The sequence below is a fragment of the Osmerus eperlanus genome, chromosome 1, assembly GCF_963692335.1.
Source record: "Osmerus eperlanus chromosome 1, fOsmEpe2.1, whole genome shotgun sequence".
NCBI classification, from domain to species: Eukaryota; Metazoa; Chordata; class Actinopteri; order Osmeriformes; family Osmeridae; genus Osmerus; species Osmerus eperlanus.
Window position 1 is genome coordinate 18970138 of NC_085018.1, and position 22579 is coordinate 18992716.

The 22579-nt window shown below is 41.6% G+C and overlaps 3 protein-coding genes across 8 annotated transcripts; all 3 read right to left on the reverse strand.

The window, feature by feature from the left end:
* Positions 1-190: 190 nt before the first annotated feature.
* On the reverse strand, positions 191-4522 carry rnpep (arginyl aminopeptidase (aminopeptidase B)). 2 transcript variants are annotated; one of them, XM_062467604.1, is made up of 11 exons: positions 4058-4522; positions 3582-3722; positions 3168-3319; positions 2739-2855; positions 2379-2614; positions 2172-2285; positions 1949-2061; positions 1698-1806; positions 1363-1587; positions 666-808; positions 191-571 (listed from the first exon to the last, which is right to left on the reverse strand). In XM_062467604.1, the coding sequence occupies exons 1-11, from the start codon at positions 4439-4441 to the stop codon at positions 425-427; spliced, it is 1881 nt and encodes a 626-aa protein (XP_062323588.1). In that variant the 5' UTR covers positions 4442-4522; the 3' UTR covers positions 191-424. The 2 variants fall into 2 exon arrangements, with proteins under 2 accessions (XP_062323588.1, XP_062323597.1); XM_062467613.1 differs by lacking the exon at positions 3582-3722 and adding an exon at positions 3763-3903 and having other exon boundaries at positions 4058-4520.
* A 494-nt stretch (positions 4523-5016) lies between these two features.
* Positions 5017-15674, reverse strand: inavab (innate immunity activator b). 5 transcript variants are annotated; one of them, XM_062467643.1, is made up of 10 exons: positions 15504-15673; positions 10448-10553; positions 9575-9708; positions 8735-8857; positions 8382-8613; positions 8229-8282; positions 7833-8139; positions 7122-7277; positions 6299-7007; positions 5017-5453 (listed from the first exon to the last, which is right to left on the reverse strand). In XM_062467643.1, the coding sequence occupies exons 2-10, from the start codon at positions 10500-10502 to the stop codon at positions 5361-5363; spliced, it is 1863 nt and encodes a 620-aa protein (XP_062323627.1). In that variant the 5' UTR covers positions 10503-10553; positions 15504-15673; the 3' UTR covers positions 5017-5360. The 5 variants fall into 5 exon arrangements, with proteins under 5 accessions (XP_062323627.1, XP_062323609.1, XP_062323620.1 ...); XM_062467625.1 differs by having other exon boundaries at positions 7833-8142; positions 15504-15672; XM_062467636.1 differs by lacking the exon at positions 15504-15673 and adding an exon at positions 11922-12061 and having other exon boundaries at positions 7833-8142.
* Positions 15675-21150: 5476 nt separating this feature from the next.
* On the reverse strand, positions 21151-22428 carry gpr25 (G protein-coupled receptor 25). Its single transcript, XM_062474854.1, has one exon. It carries the CDS (start codon positions 22409-22411, stop codon positions 21287-21289), a length of 1125 nt encoding a protein of 374 aa, XP_062330838.1. The 5' UTR covers positions 22412-22428; the 3' UTR covers positions 21151-21286.
* Between the last annotated feature and the right edge of the window lie 151 nt (positions 22429-22579).

A 22579-nucleotide genomic window follows, 5' to 3' on the forward strand; every position in this document is an offset into this window, starting at 1 on the left:
ATTGAAAGGAAAAGGTAGGAACTTTTAACTAACAGCCTGTGTTTAGGTACAAATTATCTCCCAACAATGGCCACTCTTTTTTGGGTTAGCAGGTACTAAAGTTTCCAACAACCAGGGGAGGTTTTAGACCATTTCAATTCGGAGGGAGTGTTATAATTATAGCTTGTCACATTTTATTAAAGACGGAATACAAAATGCAAACAGATGATTTTATTCAAAATGTGTGTACTCTGTATTTGTAATACAGCCCTAAAGAAAGAAAACAGCATATTCAATGAGTTTTAAACATGAACACAGTTATTTCAAATGTCCCTTTATCAACTAAATCATATCTGTCTGGTTGCAGTCTAATGGCTTCTCATTGAGTGTTTCTGATTAAATCAGCTCTTGATCTTTATTAAAACACATGCTTCAAGCCTGTGCTTTAGGTGATAATCTTCTTCACATAATTGCGGACATTGACATGAAGCTGATGAGAGGTGGCACTGAATATCTCTGTAGCCAGAGATTTAGTCTCCTCTGATCCATTCCAAAGAGCGCGATATACAGGAAGAGTGTACTTCTGCTTTCCCTGAAAATAGACACATTCAGACATGAGTCAGCTACACAAGTTATCTCATGATAGATATGCATTTTTATTTATTTATTTATACATTTTTACAAACCTGGCTGCTGAGGAAGCTGCGTACATGTTTATATCCAGGCTGATACTGATTTTTAGCAACAATCTGGGCCCAGCGCAGTCGTAGCTCAGCATTATTTGACTTCACAATGTGAGGGTACTGCTCTTCCAAATGCTCCATATTACCTTGTTAGAGAGACAGGGAACGTCATCATTTGTTCAAAGGTGTTAAACCTTGAACATTTATTATCAATGTGTGGTGCGTTGCAGGTGGTAATCAATAGGCCATGTCCCAAAGACCCATAGGGTATCAAGAAAGTCAAAGACAATCAAGGAAATTACAGATTTCCTTGTGCTAACCTGATGCACAATCAGTACATCAGTTATTGCCTTAATGTGTTCATATATTTTATATTATTAATTTATATTTGTGTTCCTACAGTAACTTATATTGTGTACTGATGACAGTCATGTGTCTGTGTGTAACTAACACCTGTTGGCTGTATGTTATCTTCATTTATTCACTATAAATCCTTTTGACCTTCATGCCCCAGAGAGACTTGTGTGTCTGAACTGATCCTTATTCTTGTCGAGGTTTATACTTATAAACCCTGAACCTGAACTGCTAGTCACACTGTTCTAGGGGAGACCAACAACAATTTCTTCCACATACCATAGCACTGGGACTAAAGAACAAAGCATAGAGCCTTGTCTGTGAAGTTCCTGATAGGTAGTCCTACCTCTTGGCAGTGGGGACTTCTCCAAGATCTTCTCTAGGAAGTAAACACTCTGGTAGGTCTTCCAGGACTGGATGTTTGTCTTGCCAATGCCAGCTAGATCCAGGACTTCAGCTCTCCACAGCTCTGCCAATTCTTCTGCAGGCTTCATCAAGCTCTGACCGGCAGACAGGTCAGGAACGTATGGGGGCCAACCGGGCACATTGAGCCAACTGTCAAACTCAAGACCTTATAGATGAGACCGCAGTGCAAGTGTGCAGATTAGTTTTGTTTTCCTGAACCTTAGTCACTTCATATTCCCGACAGAATGCAATAAGGACACAACCAATGATGTTTACCCTCAATGTTGTGGACTCCCTTCTTTTTGAGGTCAGAGAAATACTCCAAGAAAAACTCAAGCGCATCTTCTGCCATTATACTGCGAAACTTGAACTTGTCAACGTAGGCCTGTGAAATCATGATTCAGTCACATTACATATTTAGTTGAGTTATACACACAATATTGTTAAAGGTACAAGCCCTTCCATATATTCTGTCAGTAGGGATCAGTTTGGCACAGTAAAGACAATTATAAAATGTTTATGCCAACCTTAAGGAATGCATCAAATAGCATCTGGTCTCCAACCAAATAGGCCAGATAGGAGACAAAGGAGAAACCCTTTTCATAGGGTGTCTCATTGTAAGTGTCATCAGGATCAACACCTGGAGAGAGTATGTCAGAGGACTAAACCAACACAGTTGACTAGGCTACTTGAAAAGAAGTGTAACTGTTCAAAAAGTCAATGTGTGCTTTTACATCAAATGTATCTGACCTGGTTTGATAATCACACGCAGTTTATTAAGGGGGTGATCTTCTCCAGTGTTGTCCATATGTTGCCTTAGTAACCCTCTCCCTGTTGCTGCCTCTAAACATGTGTAGGCCTCCCCTGCAAACAATGACCAATGCATTACATGGAGTCAACCATAATCAACAGATCAAACTTACAAAGACTTTAAATTGGAGCCAGAACACATCTCACCATACAGCTCCTTGCACACTCTGCGCTGGGCATACATGGTGAAGCCCTCGTTGAGCCAGAAGTCGCCCCAGTTTGCGTTGGTCACCAAGTTACCAAACCAGCTATGGCAGATCTCGTGCACAATGACGTCAGCAAGTGAACGGTCGCCTGCAAGCAGGCAGGGAGTTACGAAGGTCAAGCAGGGGTTCTCCATTCCTCCAAAAGGGAATGATGGAGGCATGAATAGGACATCATACCTAAGACAGAGACAAAAATCCAACAAACGTATAACCTGTGCTTCCTATTACAGACAGTGTAAAAGAACTATAGTGTATAATCAACGAAGTGGATTGTTAAAGGAAATATAGGATAGACCCTCACCGCCCCCAGACATAAGGTCCAAATAGTTTCTCTCCAACTGCCAAGAACTCCTCGATTACACCATCAAACTCCTGCTTCGCTGCCTGCAGCAGGCATGGTTCCGTCCATACTCTGGTCCTGCAACAGAGGAAATCTGAGAAAGTCACCTATGAAACTATAAATATAAAGGACAATGAAAACAAATCCCACACAATGCATTTTTTTTTTTATCTCCCTATGCATGTAATCTATGGAACTGGGTATGATCAACATTCTTTCTGAAATGTACCTTACGGGTTCAAAGTTCTCAGACCTTATCTAGGTAAAATGTAAATGAACTGCTCTTTGATTCACACAAGACTATTGAAGTCTGCAAAGATAAAGATTCATCTTTAACCCAAGGAAAAACCCATTGAATCTGTGTGAAGAGATATTGCACAATCCACCAACCTTGGTCCAACCTCAGCAGACACCAGGTCACCCACAGCTAGAGCCACCAGGTAGGAGGGGATAGGCTGCTCCATAGTGAACAGAAAGGTGTTGTCTGCCTTCCTGTGCTCCCATTTGCTTGCACTCATCACTGCAGTGAAGCCATTGGGGACCTGAGAGAGAAAGAGTATAACTTGAATATTCACAAAAACCCAAGTAACCTTAAAGGAAGCCATGACTGATAATTATAAATCTATACAAGTTGGAAAAAGCCCCTATGAAAAGTGCACTTCTCAACATATCACACAAGAGACAAGGACAAAAGAAAGATAAAGGGAGAAAGAACAGGTTAAAGAATAACAAAATATATAGTGCAATGTCCCTCTCACTGGTCTTCCTCCTGTGGCCTCTGGTTCAGGAAGCCCAAGAGCTCACCTGTACTGATGCAGAGTAGGTGCTCTTGGCCGCTGGGGTGTCAAAGCAGGGAAAGAAGGAGCGATTGAGCACTGCTTGGCCCTGGGTGAACACATAAGGCTTGGTCTTCCCCGCTGTCTGCTCTGGAACCAGCCAGCAAACCTAGTAAGTGAAGGGACAGAAACACCAGGGCAAGTATTACCTTTACAGCAGCTGAATAGGGGCTCTTAGTCATGGGTGTGTGGAAGCCAGGGAAGAGACTCCTGTTCAACACAGGAAAACCAGAGGTGTACAGGAAAGGTCCTTTCTTCTCACCAGTCTGGGCAGGGTCCAGCCATGACATCTACAGATATGTTGCTCAAATGAGAGAAGTGCAGTGGTGCTTTGGCAACCATTAACACTTGTGGTGTAGCCTATGAAATGTATGAACTCATGCCTCTAACTTCATATATATATTGCAGTTCATTGTATTCACAATATTGATTTCCAATCCTTACCCCAGGTCCATCAGTTGCCATGTACTTGATCACAAGCCGAAATTCATCTTCGTTTTTAAAAGGTGTGGGGAACTTTACGACAAGCGTAGTGCCATAAGTAGTAAAGCCTTGCGTGTAAAATTCTGCTTTCTCTAAATCTGACTCGTCTTTGCTCAGTCCGTAAGAGACCTCTTGCAGAGATAGTGAGGGGTGGATGTCCAGCAGCAGTTCAGTCTGGGAACCTTTCAAGCATTTTAGATTCAAGGTTTCGGTACCTCTCAGAGTTTTCTTCTCAAAATCGACATTCAGATCTAAGTGAAAGTGTTGGATTTTGAACTGACGAAAGCTCGAGGACGTAGCCACATCCTCTGCCAAATCAGAGTGCAGCTTGAGAGAAGAATCCATATTTAAGTTCAAATGAGAATCAGTGAATGGGACTTTATTTCTACTCGACCACCGTCGACAGTGACTTCCTGTTTAATGACGTCCAAGCATGTGACTGATTTACGAAAATAGTTTATTCGCCACGTCTACGCTAGAGGGCACGAGTATGCCAGTGATAGGACATGGGTGCGTTCCAATCAGGTTCCAATCGTTTGGCGCGGATAAAGAACAAGTGAAATAGTAAACAGAGAAAAGGGAATTTCTTCTACGTGCACTTTGGGATCCTGGTAACCCAGAGAGCAACTACTTAAAATACATAAATATATCATTATCCTTTACGTACGATTAAACATTCGACCAGTTGTATTATGTTAATCTACTTGACCTAGCCCATCAATTGAGCCTACACGACCTTGAGCAGCCTATTGAATGTATGTCTGATATGTATATAAACTATGAATACAAAATAAGACCAAAAACAGTCTTCCACCAATTAAGGCTTATTCCTATTGAATGTTGTTCATAGCTCACAAGGACACGAATGCCACTTGTGATATGAGACGGACAAGGTCACAATTAATTTCACAGGGAGTTAATCAATGTATAATCGCATTACACCCTTTATTTGTTTTCTCTACTGAGAAACATTTTCATATTGAAAAAATAATACATACATTACTTGACAGATACTCAGTACAATCATTTCTAAGAAAAGTTCACAAACAGTAATGTTCAAAGATCAATGCTTTCTTTTCTCACAGTAAAAAGAGGCACAATAGGTGGCTTAATGCCTGAAATTGATATTCTGAGGTATGAAGCCATAAGCCAAGGTATGTCCACATAATCAGCACTGGGTCCAGTGGTGTAACAAATGAGTGAATGAATAGGGCTCTGTAAGGAAGGCCAGTGTGTTTCAGAGAAAGGTGGAAGAGTCCTTGCATTAGACCTGACTGACAATCTCAGAGTCCACTTCCACAAACCACTGCACTGGGGTCCCATCAGGGGCCCTCTGAAGGACCCGTCGCTGAGGCACCTGTAAGAGGGACAATTAATGTATTTAGGAGGTTTAACAGGCATGACAGGCACTGTGCCTGATTAGCCACATTATCTGTAGTTTATCTACAATGAGCCATACTGTGAGTCAGGATGACATAGCGTGATTCAGGAATGATGTTGACTCTGGGAGGGTCACATGAACATGGTCTCCCACATAGCAGCTGTTAGAATATCTCACAAACCTCCGCTTCTGGACCTCCCCTCAAATGAGTACACGAAAGATTAGACACCAAAACTTCCCCTACAGCTGTCCATTTCATCTCACCCCATGGACATGTAAATCCGATACAGGAATGTGGCATTTGCCTCTCACATATTACAGTACCAAATGGGGAAAAAACAGCAAGGACCAACATCTACTCAACAATGTTTCTTTTTAAGTTTGTATTCAAGTCTGTCACTAGGCATTGTGCAATTTGTCTCAATGCTATCTTAACTTTCCAGAAAAGCAAGTCCTTTTTAGATAAGAGTGTATTATAAAATCGATAATGGTTCTCTGGCTGTCCTGATTTGAATTTGACTAATGCTGGTCCATGAACAAAGTGTGTTGCCAAATTTGCAGTGTTCAAAAACTGATCGACTGGCAGCATATGACACAAATGCATTAAAGGGCTTCCTGTTTCTCACATGGTTGCAACAGGTCTAGACAAAGGCCATGACAAATTTTAATGAATCAGAAATTCCTTTGTACAGTGCGCATGTCTATTGTGTTCTTAACTTTCATTTGGTTCCATCTTTGCATTGTATCACTATACGTTAACTTCACGGTAGATGAACATCCCCATAACTGTCATGACAGACAGTTTGTCATCTTCTGTTTACCTGCTCCTGGAACATGTGGTGCTGGGCGAGGGGTGACTCAAGATCTGGTATGTTCTTCACTCTGATTGCTCCCTGTCTGTCCAGAGAACGGGGCCTGGGCTCTCTGAACTGGTTGCGCTGGTGCCATGACTTTAACTCATCATTCACCACTTGTCTTGGGAGGCCCCTGGAAAGATGGTGAGAATATTCTCGTAGGGAGGGGGCACGGGATAGTCTGACGTGGTGGGGCAGAGGCCTGAGTGCCTGGGGGGGGTATACAGGAGGCCCTTCGTACCAGTGCTCATATCTGGTGGAGGGAGATTGGGCTGGCTGGCAGTAATAGCCCCTTCCCATCACCATATCATGAGGATAGACTATCCCATCCTCGTAGTACTCTCTGTGGATGCTGGGACTGGACTGGTTCTTGGAGTTTTGGTAGAATCCAGGGCCTGAGTAGGGTAGTGGTGCCTGATTGTTGTTAGGGCTGGAGTGCAGGTGTTGATAGGTAGGCTGACACGGCACCTCCTGACACAGGGAACCAGCATACGATGGAGCTGAGTGTTCAGAGCTGCTGTCCTCGGAACCGGAGTGGTACATGGGGTTTCCATTGTTCATCCTCGGTAGAGGGGGCTCCAATGATGGCACCATATAATCTGTAAGTCGTCTCCTTGGACCCCTGGTACGATCTCGACTCCTCTCAGTGCCAAAAGAAGGTTCCGTGCTGGGAAACCTGAAAATCAAAACAAGAGCATTACACACACACAGCTGGGTCAGAAGGTTTCATACTCTCAACTACCAGGACTTCCATGAACTGTAGGAAGGTGTTCTTTAACCAGGAAGTTACCTGAGAGAGAGTTGACGACGCAGCTGCATTTCTGGGGTGGAAGGGGCGCTGCTGGACTGGGGGTGGCATAGTCTCAGGTTAGACACCTTGACTGGCAGGCCCAAGTCTCCAAGGCATGCCTCCACTGGAGGTAATACAGGGGTCACAGCTGGACTGCTGTTGAGGAAACATGGGAGGAAAGGGAGTGTAAGTGAGTCTTTTGAGAAGACATGCAGGGTTTTTTTTACTTGTGAAACTAGTTCATCCACCAATGAAGTGAGTGCTTGTTTTACTTAACACATAAACCTGTTCTTTTGTTGCTCCATCTATCTGGGAGTACAAGTTGAAACTTGAATCAGACTGTCTTGGTATAATATCCTCTTTCAAAATACCAAGGTATGCCTTAATGGCAACTACTTCAAAAGAAGCTGCAATGTTTCAGATAATTAAGTGAAGGGTTAGTTTCAAATTTAGCACTGCCGACCTATATTCTAGACCTTGTGGTTTCTCATTAAGGCAGATGCAGTGTTTAATGTTTATAGTTCAACACACTATAAATGCAGAGATTCAAGGTGAGGGTAAAAACTGAATGGAAGCTATGAGGCCATTGTGGCTTATACCACTGCCCTACAAAGCTTCAATTATGGCTATTCTTGGGCTTTCATTATTTATCCTCACAATAAACTAAAGGGTGAGGCTCATATGAAATTACAGTAGCAGCTCTCCTTTTACCTGGACTTGCTGCTCCCAGAGCGTGACTTTTTAGACTTCTGGTAGGGTTGGTCCAGGCTGGACTCACTCCAGGGGGAGTGCTGAATGGGAGGGGCTTCATGATCAATGCTAAAGCTGAGCCTCGGCTCCTCCAGGGATAGAAGGGAAGGCTGGTGGGGGCTTTGCAGAAGAGGCAGTGACGAGACAGAGGGGGACTGGTAGGGGGTGTGGACAGGGGGTTGAGAAAACCCTAAAGGTTGCTGGGAACTCTCTGCTGGTCCTTGGTAGGGCGGCTCCAGGCATGGTTGGGATGACTGAATGGTAACCTCTTCTGGGAACGAAAAGATAGGGTATATATATTGAGTATTTTCAATCAGCAAAATCATTATATACAGTTAACTGGAGAAATAATCTTACCTTCATCAAGCACCACAGAATCAGACAGAGAGCTGTTATCTGAAGTACCTTGATCTGAAGGTGAAACCAAAGCAAATAAACTGTTAATCTGGAACATTTTGACTAAATATTATAATCTCAGGCAGTTTGATGCAGTCACAGGGTGCCACTCACCTCTCTGTGTGTTGATACAGCCGGGGCGAGGAGATGTCCGGCCGTGCTGCAGGCGGAGCTGAAAGGCCGTCTCCTGCAGTTCCTTGACTTTCTTCTCCTCCCGCTTGCACTGCTGTACCCGGCTCCTCTTCACAGCCTTACCGAGATGCTCCTCTTGACACAGCCTGCGAGACGCTTCATGTATCTGCAGCTGCAGGGCCAGTTCTGACTCCACAGAGTTTAATTCTGAGTCCTACAGGGGAGGGGATGATAGAGTGGATGAACATCCAAGATCTGCTCCTGAGATGACAGATCTGTGACTAAAGTAGGGTGTACCACAAGGGGTTGGCATGTTGAAATTGAATGAACTGTACCCCGGCTCCATGAGGGATGCTCTGCTTGTCTAGTTTGAAGGCTGCTCCAATACGCCTGCGGACCTGTGGAGGCTTCTCCCCGGGTAGAAAAGGGTAATCTTCTGACAAACGCCCGGTTAGCTCCTATATGCAACACACATATACATGATATCTTGAAATCATTGATATTTTCTGGCAGACACAGTTGACCTTTTTTGATTAACTGAAATTTATTTTTTCTAAAATCTTTCCTTGAAGACTTGTTCAGACATGGGAGTTTTCAGGGCAATTCTGTTACGCAACGCTGTTTTTCCAAGTGTCTTTTTTCCAAAACACATTCTTAGGGCCTTAACTGCCAGTGTATCCAATCTCACTGTCCTGCCCTCAAGTTCAACTACAAACCAATCGCAGAGCATGAGTGTGCCATTACTCAATTTAGGAGCAGCCATAATGTGCATGTTGTCATTGTGACTCAAATCAAACAGGTTACAGAGAGAGGCATCATGACTGTTGGTCATGTTCCAGTCCCTGTCCTCTTCCTGTTCCAGGGAGAGGTCACAATCATAATAGTCTCACTTCAGTGCACCGTGGCATGTCCCGACAGGAGAGCCAAGCCCATTTGTCCAATATGTCAACAGGAGAGTTGTTTCAACAGCTTGACAGAAACACTTAAGGTACTGATATAGTTATGTCATATCTCTCTCTCTCATGGTTTCACTCTTTGGGAAATTCCTAGTCACATTAGGGAGAACACTGTCTGAATCCTCCTAAGGCGAGTTTGAGTGTGTCTGTGTGAGGAGCAGAGAGAGAAAGAGAGAGGAGAAAGAGAAGCGAGAGAAAAGAACAAGTGTGAATACTCACAGCCTCTCGAATGCAGAGTTTCTTCAGTTCCACCAGGCACAGCTCTAGTCGGTCCTCAAGTGATTGGTGCTTCAGCTTCATAGCCCTTGTATGAGTTAACACGTCTTTCATAACCGTAGTTGGACTGTCTGGGCCTGGAACACAACAACCAAGGTTTCAGTGATTTGTGTGATAGGTCACAATGTTACTGTGAGACCTGTCTATATACTGTAGCTGGACACTGGCATTTCTATATTGCAGCCATATGTTTCGCTAACTTTCTAGGCAACAAAGTGGAACAAGGTCTAATTTTTATGATGGCTAATAAATGTCTTAAGACAGAAATTGATCTATAATTGACACATGACCCATCCGCCTAGATAGCCATGAAAACAATTGAAAAGGCATTTGTAAATTATGTATTTTTTAAGATGAAAACTTGCATCGGGTGCAAAATTGTAGCTATTACTTTATGAATCCTGTAAGATTTAGATTCATGCTATGAAAGCAGCCTCAATGTGAAGCCAAACTGAGAAAAAAGAGAATGTACTGGAATAGTCTCTTCATAGAGTAACTAATGCCTGTGGATTAATTCTTAGGGCTGGTGAAACATTGTCTTTCTCATGCCTTCACAGATTATCTGATGAGTCCCTACAAGCACAGGCAGGCGTCTGCCACCAGAGGAGTGACAGTTAAACAAAGAGGTCACAGGATGACAGCTCTGCTGAGGAAAGACTGAAGTGACAAACCCAAACTCTGTCTGGACTGATAAGCTCCCATTGTGGAAAGCAGACAGCACATGACAGGGGTAGAGGAATGTGACCATAGGTAGCTTCTGTTAGAAATCATTGGACTCAGCAATCTGATGAAGCTGAAAGCAGAGGGGGTGCTTACTAGAGTGAAGGATGATCCCACTGTCAGTGTCACTGATCTCCTCTTTGCCTTCCATGTCAGCGGTCAGCTATCTTTCACCCCAAAGTATGTCCGGTCTCACGATGCCCTGCAAAAGTAACCATCTCTGTTAATGGCCTCTTCAAATACTAGAGGCTACAAGAAGAACCATTTAAAACAGAGCTAATTGGTATAGCATGGCAAAAATAGGCTATAATTGCTATGGTCATACATTTCGTCACTACTTTACCCTTCAACCACGGAAACAGTCTCTTGACCCCAAGTCACAGAGGTCAACCCAATTCCTCAAGAGTTTAAACAATGGTACTTAGCAGAGCGGCTCCACATCCATCAAAGTCTAAGAAACTCCCTGCAGCTATGCCCTGTCAGCAATACCTCTCCACGGTTGAAAAACAAACGCTTTCAAACTGTGACAATCTACTCCACTCAGGGCATCGTAGGCGAATGTTTAGCCTTAGGCTAAAGGACGACCATTTGTAGAGGAAGGGTAAAAATACCTGAACACAAAGCAAAGAATGCCACTGAGTCAGAAGAAATAAGTAAATTAGAGTCATAGAGATTTTAGTGTAAAACTGAATGCAAGCGTGAAAATTGGGTTTTGAAGATTTAAATATTTTCTTCTCTTTAGAAAATCGAGTTGTGACAAATCTTCATTCCACCCCATACAGTTTTACACTTGCAAATATCCATGACTAATTTACCATATAAATGCATTTGAAAGACTTTGAAATTTGCTTTGAGGTACATGTAAAGTACTTTATGTGTTTGATGGTTTTTGACCACCAGTTAGACAAACTAAATAGCAAAACCTTGTTATTCATTGAACTCCAATGAGGTATTTTCAAAGACGAAAGACGAAGAAATTTAATGACTCAGATATGACAGAACACCACCTGGAACAGGGAGCCCAGTAGCAGCAGTGTCATGACTGCATGACACACCTGTTTCTGTACAGAGAGTCTCAAGAACTTCCTGTGAGTGAGGTAGAGATAGTGAGGCTCCCACGTCATGTGACTACTGATTGCAATCTCAGTCCAGGTAATAATTGACTAAGTAGAAGCAAGAGCCATTTGATAGCTGGTGTAAAACCATGTGGATGACTGTGAAGCTGTCAGGTTTTCAATAACAGGAGGATCTGGTACATCCATATGAGAATCATTGATATAAAATACTCATGGTATACCTATAACAAACTATTGTCATAAACATCCTGTACTGAAATGCACAACTGCACCAGAGATTGAATCACCACCACCTTAAAAAAAATCTAACTAGAATATTCAAAGCTAAAAACATTCACAGAAACAAGAAGTTGTATATCCATTAAAAGGCATATTAATGACATGCCACTAAAGCAGGAAATGCAAACAAACACAAAGTCTAACTTGAAAAAGACATTTGAAAATCAACACATTTTCAAGTAACAAACATAAATAAATGTGGTTAAAAAGACTACCTTTACATTACTGAGACAATCCTTGTTGATCACTTAAAAACTCCAAGTAGAAACGTTCCTATGTTGTGGAAATGTTGTTAGTATCCCTCACTTCAAATCAATGCAAACTGAGTATCTTGGAGTGAGGCAACACAAGTGTGTTTAGGGCGCACCCACTGGAAGTGGGAGTGGCATCTGAATGTGAGCACACCTACAGTTTAAGAGACCAAGTGATTTGGCCTTGTACTCAGGTTTGCTCAAAACTGTACAGGCTAACTGATAAGAACGCTAATGAGAATTTTAACATTGATTCTATTATCATGGTCTCCTCAGAAAGCTGTGGTGTGACAAGCATGAATAGTTTTAATTTACTTGTCTCATTTCCCATTGTCGAAACTAGGCAAACAAGCCATTAAAAAACAAGCACACAGTTTAGAATCTTCCTTTGCCAATAGGCTCAGCCTAGTTGATGGCAGATTGTTGACAGGTAGGCACAGTTGCCTATATATTTCTGAAAAGCTGATGTCTTTATTTCAAATGTGCAACATTAAGAATACAATTATTATTGTATTGAATTAATTATTTTTTACAGATTTTACTGATTATTGAGTTACAAACACAATAATCAGGCTCCTTTTGCCATGAAGAGAGAGGGGAACACATTGTGGTGGGTGGGGTATGCACAATATGCCGAAACGGCACCTGTTCTGCCACAGCAAGGCTTACATTCATTGGGAATTCCCAAATTTACTCTGGCTCTTCAAGAATGTCAGTGCTGGAGATTTAAAACAGGCCTCCACAATTCCTAGACACTAGAGTATAACATCATATAGGACATGGCACCACCAATGCAGCACAGATATCTAGTTAAATTCTACTTCAATACTACAAATCCTATTGTAGGGACGAATCGAACATGGCTTTTTTCAACAGGCTTTGTACAATCCACCCAAAAAAGATTTCCATGGGATAGAAAGAGGCTCATTAATATTTCACTAAAGAAAAATATCCATATTCTCTATGGTGAACTGTAGATTCCCATCACTGCACTTCCTGGGTCTACAGTAGGCGGGAGTTGAATGTCCACAGACAGCTCCGAGGGGTGGTTGTTGTGGTTATCCCCTCACCGTCCTGCCCATTCAGATGGGGAGCTCATGTGTATGGAGGCTGGCTGTGAAGCATGGCCAGGACAAAGCTGCTAACAGCAGTCTGCTTCACACCAGGACTCACTCAGCCATACCACAAAAGCCTCACGGGTGACTGGGCCTCACTCTCTCTCTCTTCTTTTACCTTTCTCCCCCACGTCCTTTCTCATTCCCCTTTCCTGAATACTTTCTTGGAGTACTTGAAGAGAGAAACACTGCCCGTGTTAAAATGCTGAAGATGATTACAGTTTTGGTAGGTTAGATTTGTAATGCTCTAAAATAATGTATTAATAGTATTTTGAATAGCCTACTCCATATCTGTTGCCACAGTCATTTGAATGGAGGCCTAACTCCTACTGAGTAATTAACTTTACAGGACGGTGTGGGTGATTTGTGTCAATCAGAAGTTCCTGGGAAACAGAAACTAGGCCTAGGCTATGTCTTGATGGAGGAAGTATTTAGGGAATATTTTAGAGGGAGTATGGCAGCTGCCAAAACATTCCCCATAGTGCCATTACAGGCCGTTCAAGTGTACCACTACAACCATGGTGCTATAATGCCAGTTGCTGGGTGAGTGGGAAGGAAACAAACTTTTTAAAAGTAACACTCAGCCAATTTATTGGCTCCAGCATCAACAGAAGGTATAGTCATTTACAATTCTGCTAACACTAATAACCATGCCCTAGAGTAATTGCTGGTTGAGGGATTTTAGACCTTGAAGGAAATAAGTCTCCAAGAGCTGCCTTCATGGTTAGTGCTTGTGAAGCCAAGAGGCAACACCAGTTTAAGATAAAGAAGATAGTGGAAGTGTATTTCAAATAAGTCAAAACAAAGCCAGAGTGTCTCTGATATAGATTGCAGTCTAAGGCCTCCACACCACGAGGAAAACCAGAGATAGCAGAGTGCTATGACCGGCTGGAAACCAACCGAGCCTGGTCTTTACCACTGTGGCTGTCATTAAAGCCATCAACACCACTTCACACAGAGCAATGAGGAGAACTCTGTCGCCTCCTAGCCTCTACTTAACTGTTTGTGTGGCTGAAGGATATTTGTGTTGAAAAAAAGCACTTGCCAACCAATAGGACTACTAGGAGTCTTGTGAACTCTTTTAGAAGCATTTAAATGAACACATACACATCATACCATGATGAAGTGGCTAGTCAAATGTAACTGCATATGGGTTAGCCTACACACTGAACAAATAGGCTACTTTAACAGGTCTTTACATCTATGATGTAAAGACCTGATGTAAGTTCCCTAGAACTTATTTGCCAATTTTTTATATTCCTATTATCCTCCTCCAGACGGCATAACCATAACAATAATCCCTCTCTGTAAATAAATGGGGAAAAATTACAATAACGCACCAACAGCACCAAATAAGACTCTTTCAACCAAAACAGTATCAAAGGATTCCTCTCATGTGAGGGTTACGTCCTCTTCCGTCTTTCCTTGAAATTAAGAGGAAGTTCATGTTTCCTCAATGGTTACCACTGTGGTTTAGCCACAGAACTAGTCTGTGTAGTGGTGACTCTAGGAGAAGACAGTCATCTTGAGTCCAAATACATATGTTGTGGGATTCACATGTCATCATTTAGCCTTAAAATCAACCATCTACCTGTGCAACTGACAGAGACACATTGCATTGAGATTAAAATGCAACTCGGGAAAACATGCCAAAGGGCAAGATGGGTGATTCATGAATGTGACTTTCATGTGCTACCACACACTTACATGGATAATTGCGTTCAAAAGTTCAATTGTCAACAGCTAGAAAGACATGCCGTTTTGTCTTGGCATCTCCTGGCCTCCCAAAATGCCATAGATTTCAATGCTATTCCTGATTTAGCCAGCATGGCCATCTTTGCTGTATTTCAAGAACTTTCCAAACTAAAAGGATAAAATAAGTATGCGATTTGAATGGAACAGGCAGAATTAAGAAACTGTTTAATCCCCCCCCCCCCCCCCCATGCCAAAGGTAAACTGTGACCATTTTGGTTTAAGGAATCCACCAGTCTATGGCACAGTGAATTAATTTATCGTCCAAATAATTTATTACATCTGCCAATTCAGTGTTGTGTATTCTGCTCTTCAAATATTAATGATAATTGATAAATCCTCAAAATAAAATTACTTGTGATAACTTGTTATCTATGCATGAGCTGCTATCCTTAAGACAGTTTCTTATTGCCCCTAGTGTAACACTGCGACTTCAAATTGACTAAGTGTACCATAACCACTCCTCTAAAAGCAAAAATAAACACGTTTCTTTTTTGCATATTTAGAACAAAATATTAAAGGCTGAGGTGAATACGTTAGCATCAGTAAGGCAGACTAGCATATTAGCATACTACTAGCGTAACTTTTGTATGCTACCATTGCTGCAAACTAGAAAAACAACCTCTACAGCTAACCTTCTTTACATAAAACATATTATATGAGGTACAACCATCCTTACGTTTCACTTATTGAGTCCAAATTTGCGGAGCAAATATAAACATCTTCACTTTCATCCAAGCTCTTCAGTTTTCAAGCTGGAAAAGTTTTGCGACCGACTTGATTCGATTGTAAGTACTGGGGTACGTTTCATTCCTAAACCACTGTTCCTCCATAGCGACATGCCCTTCCCTCATCATTCTACCATCGAAACTAACCGTTCCTGGTGTAGGGGAGGAAAGTGAACATCAAAACCACATGCATGTGTGAAAAACAACCTTTGGGATTAGTAACAACGGCCTGTTGTGAGCTTTTGCCCATGTACAGTGGGTTAAACAGATTGATTTGGTAATTACACTGAACCTACCAAAGATCTGGTTCAGTAAATAATGGGAGCAATATATCTATTAGGCCTATATTGATTTTTAGAATATTCTATATATCTAATATATATAGAACATGCTTTCATCCAAAGCAACATACAAACAGTAGGCCTACATACAGTAAGGACAGCAGACAATCAAGGATGAAAATAATGGTTTCAGTGGTTATATTTGAATCAACTCTGCAGTTGAGAAGCCATCAGTAGTTGAGCTAGTGTACCACTAGAGGTCAGTAATGGATTGCATAGTGGTCCATTAAGGTATTTTCACAAATAAATGTGTAGGCTACCTCCTTGATTTTAACTGTAGTTTTAAAGATCCTGTAAAGTGGAATTAAAAACGAGTTTCAAGTTCACCACACCACAGAATAATGTGTTATTAACTACCCATCCAAATTCGAATGAAAAAAAACACCGTATGTTAAATTAGGCTTTGAAATCGTAAGAAAATCAGCAGTCTTCTCTGTTCGAGCCTGGGGGGGGCGTGTCGCCTGAAGGAGCTGAAGCTCGGACCCCTCGCTGGAAGGCGCCGCCTCTCTCAAGTAAGCCACCTACGACCCAGATAATGGACGCTACGTCAAGCCGAACAAAACAGTATAGAATTAGAATGTATTTGTTCAATCAGTGAAACATACAGATGCATATAAATGAAATATTCCCCTGAGCTGTAACACAGGAGTAAACATTTACAGCAGAGACAGCAGACAGTGAGCTCTCCAACTACTTCTAGCACATTACCATTTCACCAAAATAGCATCATTCTACACCGAGTAGCCTAATATCAAGTTAGCGGTTTGCACTAATTATTGCAGAGATACCCCTGGAAAAGTTATCTAGTATAATTATAACAAGCACACAGAACTGAGTGATGAACTGCTGGCGGCGGTGGATGGTCCAGGTGCGACCGGAGGATGAACGGCCGGGGGGGCGATGCTCGGTACGGCTCCGCGCTGCAAGAGAAGCCGTGTGTTGGTGAACCCAGTCTTTCTCTGGTCCATGTTAAAACTGTCCGCCGTGAAATGGTCAGTGGCGCAGAGGCGGCTGTGGAGTTTATCCGAAGCCATGAGCGTGGCTCTTCACAAAATCTATCCACCTATCTTTCCTTTCATTCTCAACAGGGAACTTTAATGGCGTTGCAGCGCAGCTGGAGTTCTTGCATCCAGGGAAGATGCAGTTGCGGGTGGTGGGAGACATCCTGAAGCTAGCTAGCTAGCTGATGTAAGCGACAATAACAGTACAGCAGGAGGAGCCATTCAGTGATCTGACGTAGATGGGGCGAAATGACGTAGATAGGGCATTTTTTTGGCTCCGCCCATTAAAACCTGATCTGAAAACGGAAGAGAACATGTTCTTCGGTCTAACTCCACATTTCAGTGCAACAGTTTTAGCGCTTTGCACATGCTTTCAGGAACTCATTTCACACGTATATAATGTACTTAGAAGCAAAACCTGGAATTTTCTTTACGTGATCTGTACATCATGCGTCTGGATTGCATCCCGGGGGGGGGGGGGGGGGGGGGGAAGCAGGGGCGTCGTTCGACCCTTTTTTACTGGGGCACGTTCCCCGGTATAAATCTGCTGTGCCCCAGTAAAATCTAAAGTTTGAGTTTGAACAATTTACTTTATTAGTCAGACAATAATCTCTGAAAAAAATAAACACAGTATCCCAATCAACGCTTGTAAAAAAAAAAAAAAAACAGTAGCCTATTTGCGTTCAAATGAATGCAGAGAAATGTGCGCGCTTGCATTAACTATTGATGTCCCTTCCAAAGCTGATATCAAACGTGCGTCCCTGAACTGTTGTATAGTGGGTTAAGCAAGGGGAGTTTCTATAGCCTATAGTGCATTGTGTGCAGCAAGCTTGACAGAAAAAAAGGAATACGAATAGGGGCCTGTGCCCCAGTAGTTTTATCTCTAACAAGGTGGCTTCTCTGGGCCACCTCCCTGAAATGAGTCTCTGCAGGTTGGGATGTCTGGCTACGGATGCGAAAAACGCAGAAAATCGAACCCGGTCCGAACTTTTTTTTGACAGACGAAAGTTTCGAAGGCAGTGTGTATACGCGCAATTGACATAACGCGAAGTCGTATTTATTTTTTAACGACCGAACATTTCGGACACGAATTTCGGACTCGGTGTGCAAAGACCTGATTAAAATGCTGCAAAAAGCAGAACTATTGTGGGTAGTAAGATCATGCTACATCTAACCAGCGGATCATTTCTTGCATGTGTGTAAAAGTGGTAGGCTATTTGTACATACTATCTTCGGGTTTCGACAAGACCAACTTCCCTAAGTATAGTTTGAACATGTTACGTTGCGGAACCTCTACTGCAGTTTCGTCTAAATAAAACATTAGTGGAACCTGTTTCGTCTAAATAAAATATTTTGAGACATGTAGCCTAGGCTACGAGTTACCCTCCACCTCCATCATGTTGCTGCGGCTGCTGGCAGCCTCAGCACGTGACCTGCTAGTGTAGCAGCTTCATTCTGAATGCTTAGATCGTAGGTGGGTGTCCTCACGGACCAACCTACTTGAATAAAATAAAGAAATGTATTGTTGTGGCTGTAGCTACAGTTTGCTAGACAGACTAAGTAGAGTACTACATGACACAAATTCACACGGAAAAAAAGTTCCTAATCAACATTTCTCAGTGCCACCAAGTCAAAGCTAGTTTTGAACCGGGGACATGTGGTATTGAAGACATGAAACCACAAACATCTGTGTTGAGCGAATGAAGTATATGGCTAGGATTGCAACAATATTCACATACGATGTAGGTACAGTTACTGTCAATTCCGCCAAGAGAACTCATTGCAAAGTTGTCCATACATAGCCTATATTTATACCCGAATTTACACCACCTTGATCACTGTAATAGTCGATTTTCAATCTTACAGTGCATTGATTCAACATGGTAATTATGGTCTCATAATATTAGTCATGGATGAGCAAGGTTGGTTCAGTGTGTTCCTAAAGCCTACCTCTTAGTATTAATTAATTAGTAAAGTCAGTAATTGGTCACATATTTTTTTAATGTAAATCCAATGCATAGTGAATTGCAACAACAAAAAAACAGTAATATATATGTTTTTAAATGTCAGAAATTGTGCCTTAATTGTAACCTTTAACCCTTAATTAATTTGCTTTAAATTTGAAAATGGATCAGAGTTTTCAGTCAAATGACTGGAGTCAACTCCTCGAGGCATTTGTTCCGTAGCTTTCTGAGGTGAGATTGTTGGTCAGTGAATTTGATGAGTTATAGCCCTGATGCATTCCACGCCATGAGTTTGCATCAGTGAGAGACTTTACTAGTTCTGAGGGTACAGCCCTGGCCAAATCCCTGAAGCTGCCCTCTGCCTGTTGGCTAGACAGACTTAGTAGAGAACTACATGACACAAATTCACACGGAAAAAGTTCAGAATCAACATTTCTCAGTGCCACCTAGTCAAAGCTAGCTATGTGGTATTGAAGACATGAAACCACAGACAAACATCTGAGTTGAGCGAAGGAAGTATGGCTAGGATTGCCACAATATTCACAGACCATGTAGGTACAGTAACTGTCATTTCCGCCAAGAGAACTAACTGCAAAGTTGTCCATACATAGCCTATATTTATACCTAAATTTACACCACCTTGATCTTCACTGTAATAGTCGATTTTCAATCTTACAGTGCATTGATTCAACATGGTAATTATGGTCTCATAATATTAGTCATGGATGGGCAAGGTTGGTTCGGTGTGTTCCTAAAGCCTACCTCTTATATACCAAGACAGTTTCACAATTACAGTGAATGGGGAAAAAGGGAGATAATTGTGTCAACAGTTCACAAACAAAGTCATGAGAACGCTAGAATGCATCTGCTCCCACCACATCAGTCACCAAAAGGAAATGACTGATGACTGTCACCTAAAGTGATGCATGGCAGTTAAATGAAATGGTCAAGGTTCATGCCTTTCCTTTCATGTGGTGTGATTGACAGTGCAGATAATATTTCCACATTGACTTTCTGTATCAGTTGTGAGGTGTTTTATTTATTAATGTATTCCTTTTAAGAAAAGTCTTAAAGCTTTCTATTTAAGACTAAAGGGTTGTTTTTTTTTACCAAAGTAAATTTCTTGTTTGTGACCACTTACTTGGCAATTAAACACTATTCTGATTCTGAAGAGACATACTTAGTTCTTTCTGTTTACCGGAGTCAGGCGGCTGAGCGGTTAGGGAATTGGGCTAGTAATCTGAAGGTTGCCAGTTCCGGCTGTGCAAAATGACGTTGTGTCCTTGGGCAAGGCACTTCACCCTACTTGCCTCGGGGAAATGTCCCTGTACTTACTGTAAGTCGCTCTGGATAAGAGCGTCTGCTAAATTACTAAATGTAATGTAATGTTTAGGACCTCAGATTGTGTAGTAAATATAACTATCACTTTTGTCTTTTATGATATAACTATCACTTTATCCAAAACCTTTCAACAAAATATCTGTTGAATTTGTTTCATATTGTTAATTAACCTGCAATAATGGAAAGTTAAAGACAGGTGTACAGAATATTGTCAATACATTGCTTTATTTTAATACAAATCTCTAAGTAACACTAATGTCTAAAATGGAACTTGGTCGACAACAGGTTCCTAAAAACTGGCATGTGCCCCAAGCTTGTCAGGCTGTTTTGAAACTAGTGATTCATAGCGCAATAGTAATCCAAAACCATGTGGGCACAAATGAACATTTGAACTTTCAGGTTATGTCTGTGCCTGAAAGATTCTCATGTGAATATCCTGTCTAGTTAAGTTTTATTATCTTTTCATGTACATGTTTAATCAATTGTACTGAAGCATTCTCACCTGTAAAGAGTACACTGCAACCAGGCAATATTACAAGGAAACGGGGAAAAGCACTTATTGGTGAGTGTAAAAAATAAGATAATTTGCCCCCCAAAAATACATGTTTGACAGAATTAAGGTATGTGAGGTGTGTGTTGGATAGATAATTATTCCTCAAAATAATTATTTCTTACAATGGTATCCTGATTCCTACAATCTCTAGACTAAACGTATGAATTTATGGAAGAATTACATTTAAAAAATGTAATTAATCATTTTAGAAATTCAACTTTTATCATATACACATAATAATAATACTGTCAACATAAAGTAATTCCACATAAAAAAAACACCTTTATCAATTATCAATATTTTTTACATCTCTAAAAATATATAGTTATTTAAAACATTTAAACTATATACTAATCATTATATACAAAGGCCTACATTGAATTAAAGTCAGTAATTGGTCACATATTTTTTTTATGTAAATCCAATGCAGTGAACATTTAATTGCAAAAAAAAACTATATTATATATGTTTTTAAATGGTACCTTAATTGTAACCTTCAATCCTTAAATAATTTGCTTTAAATTTGAAATTGGATCAGAGTTTTCTGTCAAGTGACTGGAGTCGAGTCCTCGAGGCACTTGTCCCGTAGCTTTCTGAGGTGAAATTGTTGGTCAGTGAATTTGATGAGTTATAGCCCTGATGCATTCCACGCCTTCGAATGCATATTAAGTACAGATTCTTTGCCTTCCGTTTGAAATGGTGGTCAAGGAAAAAGTATATGGCAGGGTTCACACAGCTATTGAGGAAGGCAAGGCAGCTAGAGAGAACGAGTCCTTGATTCACTACTGACTGAGAACAGCTCAGATCAGCTTCATCTTTAGCCAGATGAAAGCATATACTGATGGTCTTGAAAATGTTGAAGGGCAGCCAAGACACCATAAAGAACACTATGATGGTAAAAACCATCTTGAGGGAGTGCCGTCGTCGGGCCTCAGCGCGGGGGTTACTTGTGGCAGCACAGGGCTGACGTAGGCGGGCAACGACAGAGCCATAGCAGAAGAGAATTATCAGCACTGGCAGAGCAAATGTCACGAACACTGTAGTGAGACTCAGGCCCAGAAACAGAGTTGAGACATCGTCGTCTACACAGAAAGGTTCATCATCAAAGATCTTTGCTTTACGGTAAATCAGTGAGGGAGTGCCCATAACAAGTGAGGTTAACCAGATCACAGCACAGGTGATGTGTATGCAAACTTTGCTTCTGAGGAACCGTGAATCCATGAGTCTCACCACAGCCAGGTAGCGGTCCACACTCATGCAGGTCAGAAAGAATATGTTGGCGAAGCGGTTGACAGCAATGATGTAGCTGCTCAGCTTGCAGGATATGTCTCCAAAGTTCCAGTGACCGTGCTGACTGGCAGAGATGGCCCAAAAAGGGAGGGTCAGCACAAACACTAGATCAGCTAGTGCCAGGTTGACCACAAATGTATCCACCAGCCGGCTGCCCATCTTTCCCCTGCTGCCTATAACTAAAATCACAAAGAGGTTGCCCACAAAACCTATGAAGAAGAAAATAAAATACAGCATGGGTACATAGATGTACGATGCAGGAAGGCTTTGGTTGGAACAATTCACATCGTCACTGTAATCGTAGATATCATCGTCAAATATGTAATTATCATCACTGTAGTAGTTCAAGTCATCACTGTAATTTGCCATTCTCAGTTGAAAGATCCAATAAGTGTTTCTCAGCTGCGTTTTCTCTGACTGAGACTGACTGAGAAACTCAACTCTTTTATTACTTTCCTCGTCAAGTCACGAGTACAAACCACAAACAAACAACCGTGTCCTGTTTTCTTCTCAACTTCCTCATCAAGACAGTTACAA